Source organism: Marmota flaviventris, chromosome 19, assembly GCF_047511675.1.
Source record: "Marmota flaviventris isolate mMarFla1 chromosome 19, mMarFla1.hap1, whole genome shotgun sequence".
NCBI lineage: Eukaryota > Metazoa > Chordata > Mammalia > Rodentia > Sciuridae > Marmota > Marmota flaviventris.
The window spans coordinates 30040840-30057946 of NC_092516.1; the positions used below are offsets into that span (position 1 = coordinate 30040840).

Here is a 17107-nt window from a genome sequence, read left to right on the forward strand (position 1 = left end):
ACCAAAGGGCTGGAGAGGTGGCTCAGTGGTACAGCACCCCTAGGTTCAATCCCCCATACCAAAATAAATAAATAAATAATGCCGTGATGCTTATTAATTACAAAGACCAAAATAATACTGTAACCACACAGCCAAGGAGTTGGTAGATGCACCCTTAACCAAGCAGCACCACAGGTCATGATCCTGGACCTCACCCTCGGATGTGCAGAGAAGGGCCCACTGTGCTTCTGGAGAATTTTAGACAGAAGTTTGTAACCTGAACCTAATCATAAGCAAATACAGGACACAAGCAAATGGAAGGACAACTTACAAGATAGCCAACAACTGCTCTTCCCTGTGTCAAGGTCACGAAAGACAAAGAAATACTGAGCAACTGTCCAGATTGAAATGATGGAAAGTGGGCATGTTTTCGTTAAAAAGGGAGAAAATAAAGAATGAGGACCTCTGTGTACTAAAGTGTAACTATCCTTGAAATACGTCACTAGGTTAAAAATGTGCAAAGTCAGTGGGGTCAACTGTCAGCCCAGCTTGGCTACCCTGGAGGCTGGGCCAAGAGAATCCTGTGGCAATTTAGCCAGACCCTGGCTGGGGACGGAGCTCAGTGGTAAAGCACCTCTGGGTTCAATTCCCAGCACTCAGGGGAAGGGGGGATTTTTTTTTTTTTTTTAACAAAATCAAGTGCAAAACAAGAGTGTCTTGGTCCATTTTTCTCTTGCTAATAGCACAACACTAAAGACAGGCATGTTATAAAGAAAAAATGCTATCCTGGCTCATGGTTCTGGTCCAAGGCCAAGGAAGCATATCTGATGACGGCCTCACTTGCTGGCAGAGTCCAACTCAGACCATCGCTTGGCAGAGACACAGCCAAACTGGCTTTACAGGGGACCCAGTACACATTTAACCTATTAGCCCATCAGTTCATTAATCTACATCAAATGAATGGAATAATCCATTCATGAGGACAGAGCCCTGATCACCTTGAAGGGGATCAAATTTTGACATGAGTATAAAAAGGACAGATTACGCTCAAACCCCAGCATTCAGTGTATACAGGAGGCTATAATTTATGTGGAAATATAGGCTGGGGGCAGAGGGATCTATTGGGAAATGTATGTTACAGAACTAACACATGTATCAGGCACAGTGGTGCATACCTGAAATCCTAGCAGCTTGGGAGGCTGAGGCAGGAGGATCACGAGCTCAAAGCCAACTTCAGCAACTTAGCAAGGCCCTAAGTAACTCCAGTAAGACCCTGTCTCAGAATAAAATTTTAAAAGGGCTGGGGTTCAATCCCTGGTATCAAAAAAAAAAAAAAGAAAGAAAAGAAAAAGAGAAAGAAAGAAAGAAAGAACTGACATGTAACCTTGCTCCTAGGGATGAAAACGAAGGTAAGAGGTCTTTTATCTTTATACCTTTTGAGGTTCTTTTTTTTTTTTTAAGAACTTTTTTTTTTTTTTTTTTTTTTTTTTTTTTGTGGTGCTGGGGATTGAACCCAGGGCCTTGTGCATGCAAGGCAAGCACTCTACCAACTGAGCTACATCCTCAGCTCAAGAATTCATTTTATTTATTTATTTTTATTTATTTATTTTTTTTATGTGGTGCTAAGAATGAACCCTAGGCTTCACTCAGGCTAAGCAAGTGCTTTACCTCTAAGCTCCAACCCCAACCCAACCTTTTGAGTTTTAAGAATCCATTACTGTCCAAAGAAATAAAAGGTAACATAAATCACAATCCCCAGCCAGGAAATGACTTGTCTCACTCTTCTGAGATCCTCAGCTCTTACTTGCCTGCGATACAGACATCTATAGTGTGTGCGAGAGGGCTGGGAAGGGGTCACTATTGAACTAAAGAGAGGGTGTCCTTCCCAACCAGAGAGCCCGGATGCTATGAGTTGGTCCACTGCCTGCTGCGGCTCCCGCATGCCAGTGGCCCAGCCTCCCTGTAGCCTCAGTCCCTCACCTGGACCTGCTGGGACCCTTCCCAGCACACAGGTGGGAGGAAGCCCCTGCCACTGCTCCGGGACCCCACCCCACCACTGTGGCTGAGCCCCAGGCCCAAGCGATCTGGGAGGGGAAAGGCAGGGCAGTGGGGTGCTGGCCAGGGGGCTGGAAGTGCTTATGGTGGCAAGACTGCAGCTCCCACCTTCCTCTCACCAGGGTTCCTGTGGTTCTGGTGTCCTCCCTCCCACCTCCTTCCTCTCCAGGGGACACTGGGGCAGGGTCCCTATGCCCTTGAACCTCCACCCTTGAGAACTGAGCCTCTGGAAATGGGGTCCTCTGGGCAGAGGGCAGGATCTCCACAAGTGGTCCCTGAGGAAAGAGGGGTCAGGCAGGGTGGGGCGACAGGGCCCAGAGAGACAAAGGCTGCCCTGGGCTCAGGCTGGGGCGAGGCTGCACAGGCTCAGGAGGTACTACCTACCAGTGACTCTCCAGCCACAGGGGACATCGTGGCTTGGATATGAAGCGTCCCCCCAAAGCTCCTGGGTTAGTGCAGGAATGTTCAGAGATGAAATGACCGGATTGTGAGAGCCGTGATCCTATGGGTCTCTCCTGGTTTGAATGCAACTTCCTGGGTGGGAACAGTGGGCAGGTGGGGCATGGTTGGGGAGGCAGGTCACTGGGACTGCCCAGGAAGGGGACATCATCCTGCCTCCTCCCCCCTCTCTGCTTCCTGGCTTCCATGAAGAGTAGCTTTCCTCCCCACACCCTTCCGCCATGATGTTCCGCCTCTGCCTGGGCCCAGAGCAGTGGAGCTGGCCCACCACGGACTGCACCTTAGAAACTATGAGCTGAATTTTACTTTTCTTCCTTTGAGTTGCTCTTGTTGGCATCTTGTTCACAAGGACAAGAAGCTGACCGACCCAGGGAGGTCAGCATCCCCTGCCCTCAGCCCCTGGCCTGGCTGAGGCCAGCCCTGTCTTGCTAGGCAGAGAGGACTCCGGGCCTGGAAGTCAGGGGAGGTGCGAGGCTCCAAGCTTGAGGAAACCGCAGAGGCCCTGGCTCAGCCTGGGAATCCTGGTGCCTGCTCACCCTCTTTACACTGGGGCACCTCTCACCCCAGTCCAGGATGGCTAACAGCTCTGACGTGCTGGGTCCCCCTCTGAGGCCATAAAGGAAGAGAGAAATGGAGAGAGAGAGACAGACAGACTGACCGATGGAGGATGGTGGGAGAGTTAGGAAGGAGGGAGGAAGGGTACCCAGGAAGCACGGGAGACCCACACAGGGACCCCCACAGCCCTCTTTTTAGAAAGGAGGGGCTGGGAGAGCCTGAGAGACCCTGGGAGGTAATTTTCTGAAGTCACAGACACAAGGGGAGGTGGCTCCAAAGCATTCCAGTTTCAAGGTCAGAGTTCTCACCCAAAGTCTGGGAGTCCCTCTCACTGACCTGCTGAAAAACTGAACAAACGTGGCATCATAGTCTACAGGTAATGTCCCTGGACATCACTGTTCATTTTCCTCCTGTCAAGTTGCAGTGGTGACAGGGCCTGCCCTCGGGGAAGGTCTGAGGGAGGAGGAAGTGAACAGTGTCCAGGGAGCGCCTGGCTTAGAAGCCCCCAGGTCCCTGGACCTAACACTAGATCTAGACTACTCACCAAGCCCACCCTGGTGTCCCTGATGTCACAGACATTCACCTAGAGGCTCCAGCTGGCCATGGGACGGCTGGCCACAACACCTACCTTGCAATGAGTCTGCACTGTCCCCAGGGCCAGGCGTGGGGGATCCCAGACAGGTCCTCCCACTTCTATGCCAACCCTGTATCTACTACCCAGTGTCCTGGAACCACACCCCGGGTCATCTAAGGAACATGTGCTTCTGGCCTGGCTCTCACTTGGCCAACTGATACCTGCAGGCCAGCCAGGACCAGCCTGGACAATTTACAGAGCTTTCTGGGTGTCAAACTGTGATAGTTCCTAGTGGGACCTCGCCAGCTGTTCCCAAGAAGTCATCCTAGACGCATCGCTGACATGTAAACAGAAACCGCGTCAGGGCTGGCTGGGGCCTGTGGGAGGTGGGCCAGCAGGCCAGGGATGGGCCAGGGCTGGAGTCCATAGGGAGTTCCTGGAGGATTCCAACACCAAGAAGACCCGTGGCAACCCAGAGTTCAACTAAACTACATACCCCGCCCCACCCCCACACCCGCCACCCCCACCATGAGAACTATTAAATAAAGCTCACGGGCTATATGAAGCCGGAGACCACAAGTTCAAGTCCAGTCTGGGAAATTTAGTGAGACCTTGTTTCAGAATAAAAAATAAAAAGGGCTGGGGATGGAGCTCTGTGGTAAAGGGTCCCTGGGTTCAATCCTCAGTACTGGGAGGAAGAAAACAAAAAAGGTCCAACAGTAGTCATCAATCCTAAGCTCAAGGGTATGAAAACCCCACACCTCCTGCCACCTTCAGCTGGAAAAGGAGCTTGAACAAGCAAAACAATGTTTTGGGTTGCTTTGTTTTGTTTTTTAGGTAGTAAGGATTGAACCCAGAGGTACTTTACCACTGAGGCACACCCCAGCCCTCTTTGTTTTTTTATCTTCAGACAGGGTCTCACTAAGCTCCTGAGGATGGCTTCAAATTTGTGATCCTCCTGCCTCAGCCTCCTGATCTGCTGGGATTATAGGCCTATGTCACTGTGCCTGGCCGCAGAAGGACCTTTGATGAATTGCATAGGCAATAATGTAAACTGTAGTTTAGCAATAATAGCTAATAAATTTATGAAAATTATAAAATTATGAAAAGTAAGACTGGGCAGAGACAAGTTTTAAAAAAAATGTATAGAATGCTTAAAAGTAGCAAAAGAGAGAAAGGCACAAACGGAGTGGATGAGCCCAAAGGAGGAACCATCCCATCCCATGCGAAATGATGTGACTTGGATCAGGTCTGAATTTGTGGGCATGTGATGCTGGGGATGGAACCCAGGGTCTCACACAAGCTAGGCAAGCACTCCACCACTGAGCTGTATGGCCCTAGCCCTGAATTTGGGGACAAGCTGAAGTAGGGGAGACAGGAAAGGGTGGGCAGAGGGAGGAATGTCCCTTGTGTGGCCTCGGGCTCCCCACCCTGCTGAACAACAACCCTACTACATCAGAGAGCAGGAGAATCACCTCCCCCGCAGCCACCCAGCCCTGGGCAGGGCAACCTGGAGCATTCTCTGCCTGAGGCAACCCATCTGCACTCGGGGATGGTGGAAGGAGCTGGGGATGGTGGAAGGAGCCGACTCATGGCCCAGAGCCACTCTAAGACCCTGTGACTGCCCTCACCCCTCCTCAATACCTTTGTGGGTCTCTGCTCTGGATGCTCCTCCTCTGGGAGCCCCACAGGTCCCAAACAGCACCCTCAGTGGACAGAAATGCTGTAAACAGGTTAGTTACAAAATACCTGGCAGTGTCGCAGGAGAACCAGTGTGTCCTGGAGACATCACCAGCGAGGGAAGGTGGCCACAGGTCATAGAAATGCCGGAGGCAGAGGAGTAGGGGGGTTGATTAGTGTTTCTCATTCCTGCACTGACAGAGGCAAAGGAAGGTGTCATGGGATTTGGCAGACAATGGCTGTTCCTCCTTCTTCCTAATACTAGGACATCCAAATTTCTGATAAGTACACAGTTATCAGAATGAGGACCACCTCTCGGAACCTCCTTCACAGCCGTTACGACCTTAGAATCACGATCTGGCCAGCAGATGTAAAAATCAAGTGCTATGTGTAGTCACCAGGAAATGTCTGTAAAAGGAGAGAAGTCTTTCTTCAAACCTTCCTCCTTCCTTCCGGCTGGAATGCAGATGTAATGGCTGATGCTCTAGCAGATATCTTACACCATGCAGTGGAAGTCAGGGCAGAAGATGGTGAAGTTAACAAGACTGGTCCCTGGTATCAACAACACTGAGCCTGTCCTGCATGGCTAACTTCTGGCTCTCTTTTATGTAAGAGAAAAATACTTTCCCCTTATGTTTTGCTTAAGCCATTATTATTTGGGTTTCTGTCTCACACAGCTGAACTGAATCTTTACCAATAAATGGAGATGAGAATACTTTTTGTTAGCAGAGATGGGACAAGGACTGTAAGAGAAAGGGGGAGGGGTTCCCTGAACTGACAGAACTGAGGACAGAAGCCTAGTTGATTCTGGGATAAACAGAAGTTGTGAAAGAGGACATTCCTGCAGAGACAGGTGGAGGGTAGGGGCCCCTGAGACTGCCAGGAGGGGCAACGTTGGGCCTTGTGAGTAAGTTGCTGTAGTCGGAGGCAGGCCAGGTCCCTGTGTTGACAAAAGGCTGGGGAGAGACTCAAGCTAGGAAGGATTGTTCTGGAAAATTCTGTCCATGTTTTCGCTTGTTTTGTTCGGGGCAGATTATAAGTGCTTTATGCTTTTTAACGTGGAAGAAGCTTGGTGGTATAGATGAGGCTATTTGACACTTCTACAAAGAAGCGAGTTCAGACTCTCATAGAATAGGAACATGGCCTTACACACATAGATGTCATTCTTATCCAAATCCAGCTTCCTGCTGGGGCACAGTGGTGCATGCCTGTAATCCCAGCAGCTCGGGAGGCTGAGGCAGGAGAATTGCAAGTTCAAAGCCAGCCTCAGCAATGGTGAGGTGCTGAGCAACTCAGTGAGACCCTGCTTCTAAATAAAATACAAAAAAAAAAAAAAGGGCTGGGGATGTGGCTCAATGGTTAAGAGGCCCTGGATTCAATCCCCGGCACCAAAAAAAAAAAAAAAAAAAGAAATTCAGCTTCTTCACTGCAAGAAGATTCACTCTCTGAACTTTTCTTTCAGTCTCTTCACTTTCACTATCAAACACCAGAAGGTTTCTCACTGCCACTGCTGGAACACTCACTTGAACCATCTTGACCTACCTGGCAGGTCTTGGGTCCCTGGCTACAAGTCAGATATTTTCGGATGATACTTCACTTTCCTGGGCTTGTGTACCATTCCAGAGGCTTGTGTACCATTCCGCTGAGACTGCACTGAAATGGTTTCAGAATCAGTGACACCAGTGACATTTAAAGGACAGGCTTCAAATGTGACATCATCTAGGCCCAGGATGGATGACAACCTGGCATCTAAAATGTTGAGAGTTGTTTCAATCTGTTGGATCCAAAGAGAAAGGTCTGCTGGTTTCTCCTCACAAACAGAAGAAAAATCAAAGTGCACCACAAACTGATTTAAAAATGCCACCAATCTATTCTGTTGAACAGGTGGCACCTTGGTCACATCTATGCCTGAACCCATGAATGGAAGCCTGTCTCATCTCCCTACCGGGTGGGGGACCCAGAGCCCACCCACTGCCTCTCAGGCCTTCCTACTGGAAGGAACAGCTTCTCCCCTCTCTTTGCTTGGCCCCTCTATCCACCTTTTATGACCAAGGGCAAATCCACATCCACCCGATGTCCTCATCACTTTCTAGACCACCCTCTTCCTGCTGAGCCATACAGCCTGTGGCTCCTGGAGAGGTCAGTATTAGACTAACCCTGGGGCCACACAGTCCAGCATAACTCTTCATGTGGCCTCAGACCACCTTCCCAGGACCTCCCTGAGGATTTGCTAAGAATGTTGATTTAAGAACCCTACCCAACACCCAAGGGACCAGCCCCTGGGCACAGCTCCCGTGATGCTGATCTATTCTCAAATTCAGTTGATTGTTCTGGGAAAACTGAGGGTTATACAAGAAGCGTGACTCTCCAGAGTCTCACTGCCAGTCAGCAGAGCACTGGGCAAGCACCCAGGAGTCAGGACCTCCAGTCCAGGCTGCTTCCAATGCATGTAAGGATCACCCAACACCAGCAACTTTTATCCTGAAACTTCTGGAAATGGGGGGATCCCTGCCAACTTAAAAAACCTCTGAGATGAGCGCAGCATCCTCATGGTGTCCCCATCCTCCAACTGGTAAGATAAACCGTAAGGTAAAGTCACCCTGGTGGCCCTGGGCCCATCTCCGGGAGCACAGCAGGGCTCCCTGAAGACTCACACACTCACCCCACTGGACTTTCCATTCAGGAACAAGCCCTCCTCAAATCCTAACCTATTCTCTACAGGGGGGACATTACCTGTTCCTCCATCTTGGCTGCCTGGGCAGCCCTGGCTCTGCACTCCCCCAGCCTGGCACTGGGGGAACGAGCTAATGTGAGCCACGGCACCCCCTTCCTGTCCCTAAGAACTAAGAACTTCATCTCCATTTCTCTTTCTCTCCTGCTCACTGACCTCCCTCAGTTTCTGAGAAGACAATTAAGTTCTGACTGGCTTCAGAACGCTCCACGACCCACCCCTTCCCCGCTGGTTCCCCACAGGGACTGTCCCGCGACAAGCAGGTGCTGCCTCCAGCCCCGCACACACCTGGGCACAGTTCCCTTGGGCTGAAACCACTTGTCTCAACCCAGTTGCCTCAGCCGAGGATTCCGGCCCACACTGGCTGCCTTTTCCTTGACTGGGCAGCAGCAGGCTCAACACTGCCCTCTCCCAGAACCTATCCAGTCCCTTCACTTGCTAAGTCACCTAAGCTATCATTATTTGGTGATAACACTGGGTGATAAATTGTCCCTACCCTCCCAGTCTCCACCGCAAAACCTGGCAGAGGCTTTAAGGTGCCTGAAGAATGGAGCCCGAGCTGGCACGGTGGCATATGCCTATAATCTCAGGTGCTGTGGAGGCTGAAGCAGGAGGATCTCAAGTTTGAGGCCATCGTGGGCAATTCACTGAAATCCTAAATCAAAATGAAAAGGACCAGGACTATAGCTCAGTGGTAGAGCCGGGGTGCGAAGCCCTGGGTTCCATCACCTACACTGCATTAATAAATGAATGAATGAACGAAATCAGAGACCCAAGAGAGAGATGGTGAGAAGTTGTCCCCCGCCCCCTGCCCGGTCCTAGACTCCGGGACCCGAAAGGGTGCCTTTGGCGCCATCTGGCGGCCAGGGCTGCGGAGCTGAGAGCAGACCCCGCGCAGGTATCCCGCGCGGCCTGCGGGGGCGGGTTCCCGCGAGCCCGGGGGAGGATGCTGGGTACGGTCCAGCTTGGAGAGCCAGCTCCGCGTGGCCCAGGAAAGGCTCGACTCTGGATTCAGGCGGACCCGCCACTCTCCGCGAGCCCATGAGACCCGGTGCCTTCGTTCCCAGCTGGTGGCGGATGCAGACCAGGGATGCTGTGGGACGCAGGGCAGCCAGAGAAAGCATGTGCGTGCGCGTCCCCCGCACCACGCAGCGCCCCGCACCGCCGCACGCGCGCGCGCACGCATGCCCCGACGCTCGCCCGCGCCGGCCGGTCTCCCACGCCACGGCCCGGGAGCTCCCCGGCCAACGGTCCCGGATAAGCAGGCCCTGGCACTCGGCGAACTCGCGTGAGCACAGTGCCGCGTCCCGTTTCCACCGACACTTCAGACGCGGGGACCCCGCCGCGACAGCACCTCTCTCATGGATGACCCCATGGAGGGAGGGGCGCGGGGGTCTGTGCGGCTCAGGCCCGCTGGAGCAGGCTGGGGGCGCCCGGGCCAGGCCGCTCCCACCTGCTGGCCGCGGCGACCAATGAAAACTTGGCCTGGTGATGTCATGCCTCTGCCGGACCTTGGTGACGAAAGTCCGAGGTCACCCGTCTGGGGACCAGCGCAAGCCCACCCGCGGGGATTCCGGAAGTTTCCACTGCTGCAGCGGAGTGCAGCCTCGCCCAGCAATCTTGAGCGTGTCACCACATTGGCCTTCCTTCTGGGGTGTCCCCGTGTCACCTCTTTCTTCCCTGAGGGTCTCCTTTCCCCGTGGGAGAACCCCTGATTTCCATCAAGATCCTGTGTTCCCGTCTTCATTCCCACAGGTGTCCCCTCATCCCCAGGAGTGCCCCATGTCACCTTTTCTCCACCAGTGCCACCCTGAAGGGGTCCCCAGTCACACTTTCACGTGTCGCTCCTCCCATGCCACCCCTGGCTGTGTCGGGGACAGAGAAGCTCATTTATTCAACCCCTCGTCCTAGCAATAACTTCCGAGCCTGCGCCGAGGCTGTCAGTGTGTGGGTCCGTCTGTGAAAGTCGGTTTATCTCTGTCACTACAGGGGACTGTCGCCTGCGTGTGTGTCTATCTCGGCAGGCTTCTGTCCGTCTGTCACGTGGGTGTCTGCTCCGCCGCTGCGGGTCTTCAGGTCGCGCCTGTCACGGCGTGTCTGTCCGTCTGTGGGCGACTGTCACTGGAGTGCGTCTGGGCCCCCCGGGTCCACGGGTCTTAGCTCAGGGGGAGGGAGAAGGAGGGGAGGTGGCAGCCCAGGGCAGCGGGGAGGGGCGGGGGCGGAGACAGTGGGCGGGGGCGGGCGGGGGCGCCGTGCGGCCCAGAGGGGTGTGTGCGGGGGGCCGGAGGCGGCGGCTGCCAGAGTCGGCTCAGCCTGCGCCGGGGAACATCGGCCGCCTCCTGCTCCCGGCGCGGCCTGGCCCGGCTCGGCCGCCTCAGGTGAGTCTCCCGCCCCGCCCGGGACCCTCCCCCAGCCGGCGGCCACTCGGCGTGCCGGGGACCGTGCGCCACCGGAGCGATCTAGGCCTCCAAACCTGGCGCCCACCGCGCCCCCGGGCCTGCCCAGCGGCGTCCCCCGCCGCCCCGCACTCCTGGGTAACTCTTCCCTCGCCGCCGCACACTTACCGAAGCCCGCTGGGCCGTCCGCTGCCTCTCCAGAGGTTAGAATTCCTGCGGGACCCCCGAGCGCCCCTTCCCCGCTAGCCCCAAGTCTGAGACCACTAGAAGATGCCCCCTGTTTGGGGCGGACCCCAAACTGCGCAGGTTCCTGGCGCCCTCCTGGATGCCCCTGTACCCAGAGTGGAGCGACCCCAGAGTCCCTGCGCAGAGCCCAGCCCAGGCCCCCTCCGAGGCCTGGGACCCCCTCCCGCGGTGACTCCGTCTCTATTTTGGGGGAAGGGGACGCTCAGCGGAAGCCCCGAGTTATAATTAGCCCAACTCGGGTTTCCTAGTTAATCTCCAACACCACCAACAACCCCAGCTCAGGGAGACAGGGCTGGATGAGGGGTGACCGCCGAAGAGGGGGGAGTTCCGACCCGGGGAATTTTGATCCCTTGGCTGGAGATGCCGGAATCGCAGCAGCTGCTACCCCAAAATAGCGCCCCCGCCCTTGCGGCCGGGGATCTCCGGAGCTCCGGGAACACAGGCGTCCCGGCTCGCCCTTCAGGCCCCTGTGTGATACCCGCGAGCTCCCAGGCCCCCACCCCAAGTTCCCGGCTCCCGGGCTTGGGGCGGAGAGCGCAGTCCTCTTCTCGGTCTCTACTGCCCCCTTCCGGCAACAGCGTGAACTGCAACGCCGAACGGATAGGGTCTCGCATCCTGGGGTCCAGGGCCCAGGAGCCTGTTCGCTGGGAGTAGGCAAGGCGGGGTTTTGCTGATGGGAACCGACGGGTACCAGCGCGCGATGCCCGACAGCAGATGGGGCGAGGCAGGGTAGGGCAGGATGTGGAGTAGGCAGGATTTGGGGTGCTCCAGGATCTGGAGCTCCCACACCTTGAATGTCCAAACCACTTCCCCTAGGGCCAAGGCACTGGCCAACCCAGGAGAGACTAGGGCTGTGCCTGTAGGCCGCGCAAGTTCCCCCAGCTGGAACCGCCCGTCAGTGAGGGCCCCGCCCCTGTCCTGTGGCCTGTGCGTGGACTGCGGCCTCTGGTGCCCGCATTGCAAGCACCCTGCCCAGCCCAAGCCACAGAGCCAGAGGAAGGTGAGGGCGGTGGGCCCCACGGGGCCCTGGAGGGTATGCATTGGCAGATCTTCTCTCTGTTACCTGCATTTGTCTGGGTGCGTGTGTCTGCCTGATCTGTCCCCTCTTGCCTATGTCCTTTCTCTGCCTGTCTCCTTCACTCCCTTTATTTTTCTCCTCCTCTTGCCAACCTGCCCCACCTCCTCTGCAGCGGAGAGATAATCCTTGGGCAAGATTGTTACCTAATCTCCTCCCTCCTGGCGGCCTGCAGCCTTTACCCTTTGCCTTTCTTTCTCCCAGCAGACGACCGCCTGCCCTGGCAGCCATGAGGCCCCCGTGGTGTCCCCTACACACGCCCTCCCTAGCTTCCCCACTCCTTTTCCTCCTCCTCTCTCTCCTGGGAGGAGGGGCCGGGGCTGAGGGCCGAGAGGACCCAGAACTGCTGGTAACTGTCCGTGGGGGCCGACTGCGGGGCATCCGCCTAAAGGCCCCTGGGGGCCCCGTCTCTGCTTTCCTGGGCATCCCCTTTGCCGAGCCACCTGTGGGGCCCCGCCGCTTTCTACCACCGGAGCCCAAGCGGCCCTGGACAGGGGTGCTGGACGCTACGACCTTCCAGAGTGTCTGCTACCAATATGTGGACACCCTGTACCCTGGATTTGAGGGCTCCGAGATGTGGAACCCCAACCGTGAGCTAAGCGAGGACTGCCTCTACCTCAACGTGTGGACACCATACCCCCGGCCTGCATCCCCCACCCCTGTCCTTGTCTGGATCTATGGTGGTGGCTTCTACAGTGGGGCTTCCTCCTTGGACGTGTATGATGGCCGCTTTCTGGCACAGGTTGAGGGGACTGTGCTGGTGTCCATGAACTACCGAGTGGGAGCCTTTGGCTTCTTAGCTCTGCCAGGGAGCCGAGAGGCCCCAGGCAATGTGGGTCTGCTGGATCAGAGGCTAGCACTGCAGTGGGTGCAAGAGAATGTGGCAGCCTTTGGGGGTGACCCAACGTCGGTGACTCTGTTTGGGGAGAGTGCAGGCGCCGCCTCAGTGGGCATGCACCTGCTGTCCCCACCCAGCAGGAGCCTCTTCCATAGGGCTGTGCTGCAGAGCGGTGCACCCAATGGACCCTGGGCCACTGTGGGCATGGGGGAGGCCCGCCGCAGGGCCACACTGCTGGCCCGCCTCGTCGGCTGTCCCCCGGGGGGTTCTGGTGGCAATGACACAGAGCTAGTAGCCTGCCTGCGGACACGGCCAGCTCAAGACCTGGTAGACCACGAGTGGCACGTGCTGCCTCAGGAAAGTATCTTCCGCTTTTCCTTCGTGCCTGTGGTGGACGGAGACTTCCTCGGTGACACGCCTGAGGCCCTCATCAATGCTGGAGATTTCCACGGCCTGCAGGTGACTAGTGGCTGTCAGGGGTGGACTGGGTTCCTCTGGGTCTCACCCACCCTGCCCCTGCCCTGCCCCCCCAGGGAGCTGGGGATGTGGGCTCCTCCAGACCGACTCTCAGAGGTCCAGGCTTCCGGGCCCGTGGCCACCCCCTCCCCCTGAGGGCTCAGATCCAAGGGTGGTCAGCAGGGTGGAGAAGACAGGAACTGTGGGTGCATTTCCTTTTTTTCTCAGTCCCTTCCCCAATCTCACTCTTCCTCCGTGGTTCTGGGTCTATAACTGTTCATCTCTCTGGCTCTTTGTTTGTCTGTTTCTTTCCACCTGTCTGTCTGTGCCCCCTCCATCCTGTCCTCCACCCCCAGGTGCTGGTGGGTGTGGTGAAGGATGAGGGCTCCTATTTTCTGGTTTATGGGGCCCCAGGCTTCAGCAAAGACAACGAATCTCTCATCAGTCGGGCCCAGTTCCTGGCTGGGGTGCGGGTCGGGGTCCCCCAGGTGAGTGACCTGGCGGCCGAGGCTGTGGTCCTGCATTACACAGACTGGCTGCACCCTGAGGACCCGGAGCGCCTGAGGGATGCCATGAGTGCCGTGGTGGGTGACCACAATGTCGTGTGCCCTGCGGCTCAGCTAGCTGGGCGACTGGCAGCCCAGGGGGCCCGAGTCTATGCCTACATCTTTGAACACCGTGCCTCCACGCTCTCCTGGCCCCTCTGGATGGGGGTGCCCCATGGCTACGAGATTGAGTTCATCTTTGGGCTTCCCCTGGACCCCTCACTGAACTACACTGTCCAGGAAAGAATCTTTGCCCAGCGGTTGATGAGATACTGGACCAACTTTGCCCGCACAGGGTCAGCAGCGCTGGGAAAGGGAGGGTCTCTGGGGGTTAGGGGAACAGAGGGAGCACATAGAGGAAAGGCAGGAGAGGAGAGCAAACTTTCACAAAGGAAATGAGACAAAGGACGAGAGTGGGGAAGACAAAGAAGACCTAGAGAAGGCAGGCAGGATGGGGCCTCCTTCAGAGGAAGGCAGGAAGGCAAGCAAGAGGTAGATGATCAAGGCCAAGACAAAGGAGTTACGAGAGTTAGGAGTGGAATGTAGAGCTGGATTAAACTGGACCAACAGTGATTTTCTCCCTCTCCCTCTCTTTCACACACACACACACTCACACACACACACTCACACACGTCGCGCACGCACAAACACCAGTTTGTCTGAAGAAGAGGGCAACAAATCTGGCATCGAAGCCAAGGTGATGTTTGTAGAGACAGGACAGCATCTGGTTACACAATAAGGGCTCAATAAATCCTAGCAATTTTTTGTTAATGGGAAAAGACAAAGAGCAGAAAAACTGAGGGAAAGGGACAAAAGAGAAGGAATGCAGGAGGAAAGGGTAGACTCCTAAATGTCGGGGGACACTGGAGAAGGAAAAGGGTTGGAGCTGGGGTGGAAGGGAGGAATGGTGCCCCCAAGAGGTTAAAGAGAGCCCAGGGTCAGTAAGGGAATGCTTCCGCCCACCCCCACCCGCGTCCCCATCTTCATTCCTCATCTAGGAGCCACAGGCCTGAATGGGACTGAGCCTTCCCTTTCCTTCCGCAGGGACCCCAATGACCCGCGCAACACCAAGGGCCCACAGTGGCCACCATACACTGCAGGTGCGCAGCAGTACGTGAGCCTCAATCTGCGGCCGCTGGAGGTGCGGCGGGGGCTGCGCGCCCAGGCCTGCGCCTTCTGGAACCGATTTCTACCCAAATTGCTCAGCGCCACCGGTATGCGGGGGCCAGCGGGCAGGGGCTGGGAACAGGGGAGAGAAAGGGGTCGCAAAGAGAAGGGAGTGGGAACCGGCTGGGTATAACCCCTTTCTTCTCCCCCCAGCCTCGGAGGCTCCCTGCACCTGCCCAGGCCCCGCCCATGGGGAGGCTGCCCCGAGGCCCAGGCCCGGCCTCCCCCTGTCCCTCCTCCTTCTCCTCCACCTCCACCTCTCCCGGCTTCAGCGGCTGTGACCACGGCCTCTTCCCCCTCCGGCCATAGGGGCCCCTCCTCTTATGCATGGTCGGACCGCGGGGAAAGGCCCTTCTCAGGGACCCAGCGCCCCCTCCCTCCTCAAACCGAGAGACACAAACTGGAAAGTCTCAGGGACCCACACGCCTTTGTTTACGTGGAAATGAAAAAGTCATATATATATTATATATAAAATTATCCTTTGGAGCTTGACCCTGATGTTGGGGGCAGAGGGAAGACCCGGGGTTGGATAACACCCCCACCCCCTCCAGCGGGGCTATAACCGTCAACCATTTCTGTCTCTCCTCTTTTCCCCACCAACCCGTGGATCCTCCCCACTCTGATCCTGTGTGTCCCTCCGGTCTTCTGATCTTTTCCTCCTCCTCTCCTTTCTACCATATTCCTCTGGCCCCGCCTCCACCTTCATCCTCCCTCTCGTCTACTGTCTTTCCTGATTCTCCTGATCCTCTTTCCACCATCCCACGTGGCCTCCTACATTCCCCGTGTGTCCCCCCCGCCCTGCGCTCACGCCCCTCCTCCATGTCCTTTCCCCAATCTTCTCGATGTTTTCGTCCTCCCACCACTTGCCGGGTGCCCTGGCCGCAGACACGCTGGACGAAGCAGAGCGCCAGTGGAAGGCCGAGTTCCACCGCTGGAGCTCCTACATGGTGCACTGGAAGAACCAGTTCGACCATTACAGCAAGCAGGATCGCTGCTCAGACCTGTGACTCCGGCGAGACCCCACGTCCCTCCGCCCCGCCCGGCCCCCTCGCTGTATATATTATTTATTAAATGGCTGGGATATAACAGACCAGCCCCAGACCCTGCCCACCCGACCCCGAATCCCCCCGGGGTTCCCCCTCCTCTGCATGTCTCGGGCCGAGCTCCCTCCCCCGCGGTGCCTTCGCCCCTCTGGGCTGCCAATAAACTGTTACAGCCACCGGAATTTGCGAGATTGGGGAGCCGGGGTCGGGGCAGAACGCCGGGATCACCGGGGCCGACTTGGTAGAGGAGTGGGGGCTGGAAGACACCTAACTCGCGATCTCCGTAACGCTGCCCACGGCGCCTGCGCTTAGGGCCCCGCCCCCGTCCCGCCGAATCTCGCGCCTGCGCAGTGAGACTGGCGGATCGGAGCACCAGTGCATGGTGGGAGTCTGTGGGTTGGGGTCGCCTGGTGGCTTCGGTTCCGTCCCCGCGCACATCTCTGGGGCTCGTCCTGCCTGCAGCTAGCCCAGCATCTGAGGCTGAGAAAGCATTGGAACCGGAGTTCTCCCTGCGCCGCTGAAAAGAGGCATCTGGCCGCCCTGGCGCCGCTGAAGGACGTCCACCTGGGCCTAGCCCCGCCGAGTCGAGGCGCCGCTCGCCTGGCCCTCCTTTCGGGCCACTACCTCTACTATCACTATGGTTGCGACGGGCTGGACGACCGGGGCTGGGGCTGTGGCTACCGTACTCTGCAAACGCTGTGCTCGTGGCCAGAGGGCCAGTCTACAGGCGTACCTGGATTGGTCACCATGCAGGCGGCCCTGGAGGACATGGGCGACAAGCCCCCAGGGTTCCGGGGCTCCCAGAGCTGGATCGGCTGCGTAGAAGCCAGCCTCTGCCTCGCACACTTCGGAGGGCCCCAGGGGCGCCTGTGCCATGTGCCCCGTGGAGCAGGGCTTCAAGGGGAGCTGGAGAGGCTTTACTCACACTTCACTTCAGGCGGTGGCCCAGTGATGGTGGGAGGGGATGCGGATGCCCAGTCCAAGGCTCTGCTGGGAGTCTGCCTGGGCCCAGGCACCGAAGCTTATGTCCTGATACTGGACCCTCACTACTGGGGCACTCCAAAACACCCTAGTGAACTACAGGCTGCCAGGCGGGTTGGCTGGCAAGAGGTAAGCACAGCCTTTGACCCCAACTCCTTCTACAACCTGTGCCTGACCAGACCTAACTCTGACAAGAATCAGCACACCCTGGACTGAGACTGACTGCACACGTGTGCTCTTATTTACTTCCCAGAGGTGTCCCAGCAAAGTGGGACTGTCAGCATCAAAAATAAAGTGGCAAGGCCCAGCTAACCTCAGCCCCTGCTA

At 56.6% G+C, this 17107-nt stretch overlaps 3 protein-coding genes and 1 non-coding gene across 10 annotated transcripts in view; 2 read left to right on the top strand and 2 right to left on the bottom strand.

The window, feature by feature from the left end:
• Muc3a (mucin 3A, cell surface associated) overlaps window positions 1–11289 on the bottom strand; it is a 41704-nt gene extending 30415 nt beyond the window's left edge. The window contains exon 1 of the mRNA XM_071605436.1: window positions 11154–11289. Coding sequence (XP_071461537.1) covers window positions 11154–11289 — 136 coding nt within the window. The remainder of the gene's footprint in view (window positions 1–11153) is intronic.
• Window positions 1472–1545, bottom strand: Trnaa-ugc (transfer RNA alanine (anticodon UGC)). The gene has a single exon. It is a non-coding gene; the product is annotated as a tRNA-Ala (tRNA).
• On the top strand, window positions 10323–15981 carry Ache (acetylcholinesterase (Yt blood group)). Of its 7 annotated transcripts, none has more exons than XM_071605637.1 (6): window positions 10326–10411; window positions 11492–11675; window positions 11955–13047; window positions 13665–13885; window positions 14634–14803; window positions 15642–15981. In XM_071605637.1, exons 3-6 carry the CDS (start codon window positions 11980–11982, stop codon window positions 15761–15763), a joined length of 1581 nt encoding a protein of 526 aa, XP_071461738.1. In that variant the 5' UTR covers window positions 10326–10411; window positions 11492–11675; window positions 11955–11979; the 3' UTR covers window positions 15764–15981. The 7 variants fall into 7 exon arrangements, with proteins under 7 accessions (XP_027808648.1, XP_027808649.1, XP_071461738.1 ...); XM_071605633.1 differs by lacking the exon at window positions 15642–15981 and adding an exon at window positions 14910–15233 and having other exon boundaries at window positions 13401–13885; XM_071605636.1 differs by lacking the exon at window positions 15642–15981 and adding an exon at window positions 14910–15233.
• A 470-nt stretch (window positions 15982–16451) lies between these two features.
• Ufsp1 (UFM1 specific peptidase 1) lies at window positions 16452–17097 on the top strand. Its single transcript, XM_027952940.2, has one exon. The coding sequence runs from the start codon at window positions 16547–16549 to the stop codon at window positions 16994–16996; it is 450 nt and encodes a 149-aa protein (XP_027808741.2). The 5' UTR covers window positions 16452–16546; the 3' UTR covers window positions 16997–17097.
• The last annotated feature ends 10 nt before the right edge of the window (window positions 17098–17107 follow it).

Excerpts from the sequence above, each read along its gene's own strand:
- Ufsp1 (XM_027952940.2), top strand. The coding sequence starts at position 16,547 with ATGCAGGCGGCCCTGGAGGACATGGGCGACAAGCCCCCAGGGTTCCGG.
- Ache (XM_027952847.2), top strand. The coding sequence starts at position 11,980 with ATGAGGCCCCCGTGGTGTCCCCTACACACGCCCTCCCTAGCTTCCCCA. Across the intron at positions 13,048-13,400 it reads GAGATTTCCACGGCCTGCAG|GTGCTGGTGGGTGTGGTGAA; the intron begins GTGACTAGTGGC and ends CTCCACCCCCAG. Across the intron at positions 14,804-14,909 it reads CAAATTGCTCAGCGCCACCG|CCTCGGAGGCTCCCTGCACC; the intron begins GTATGCGGGGGC and ends TTCTCCCCCCAG.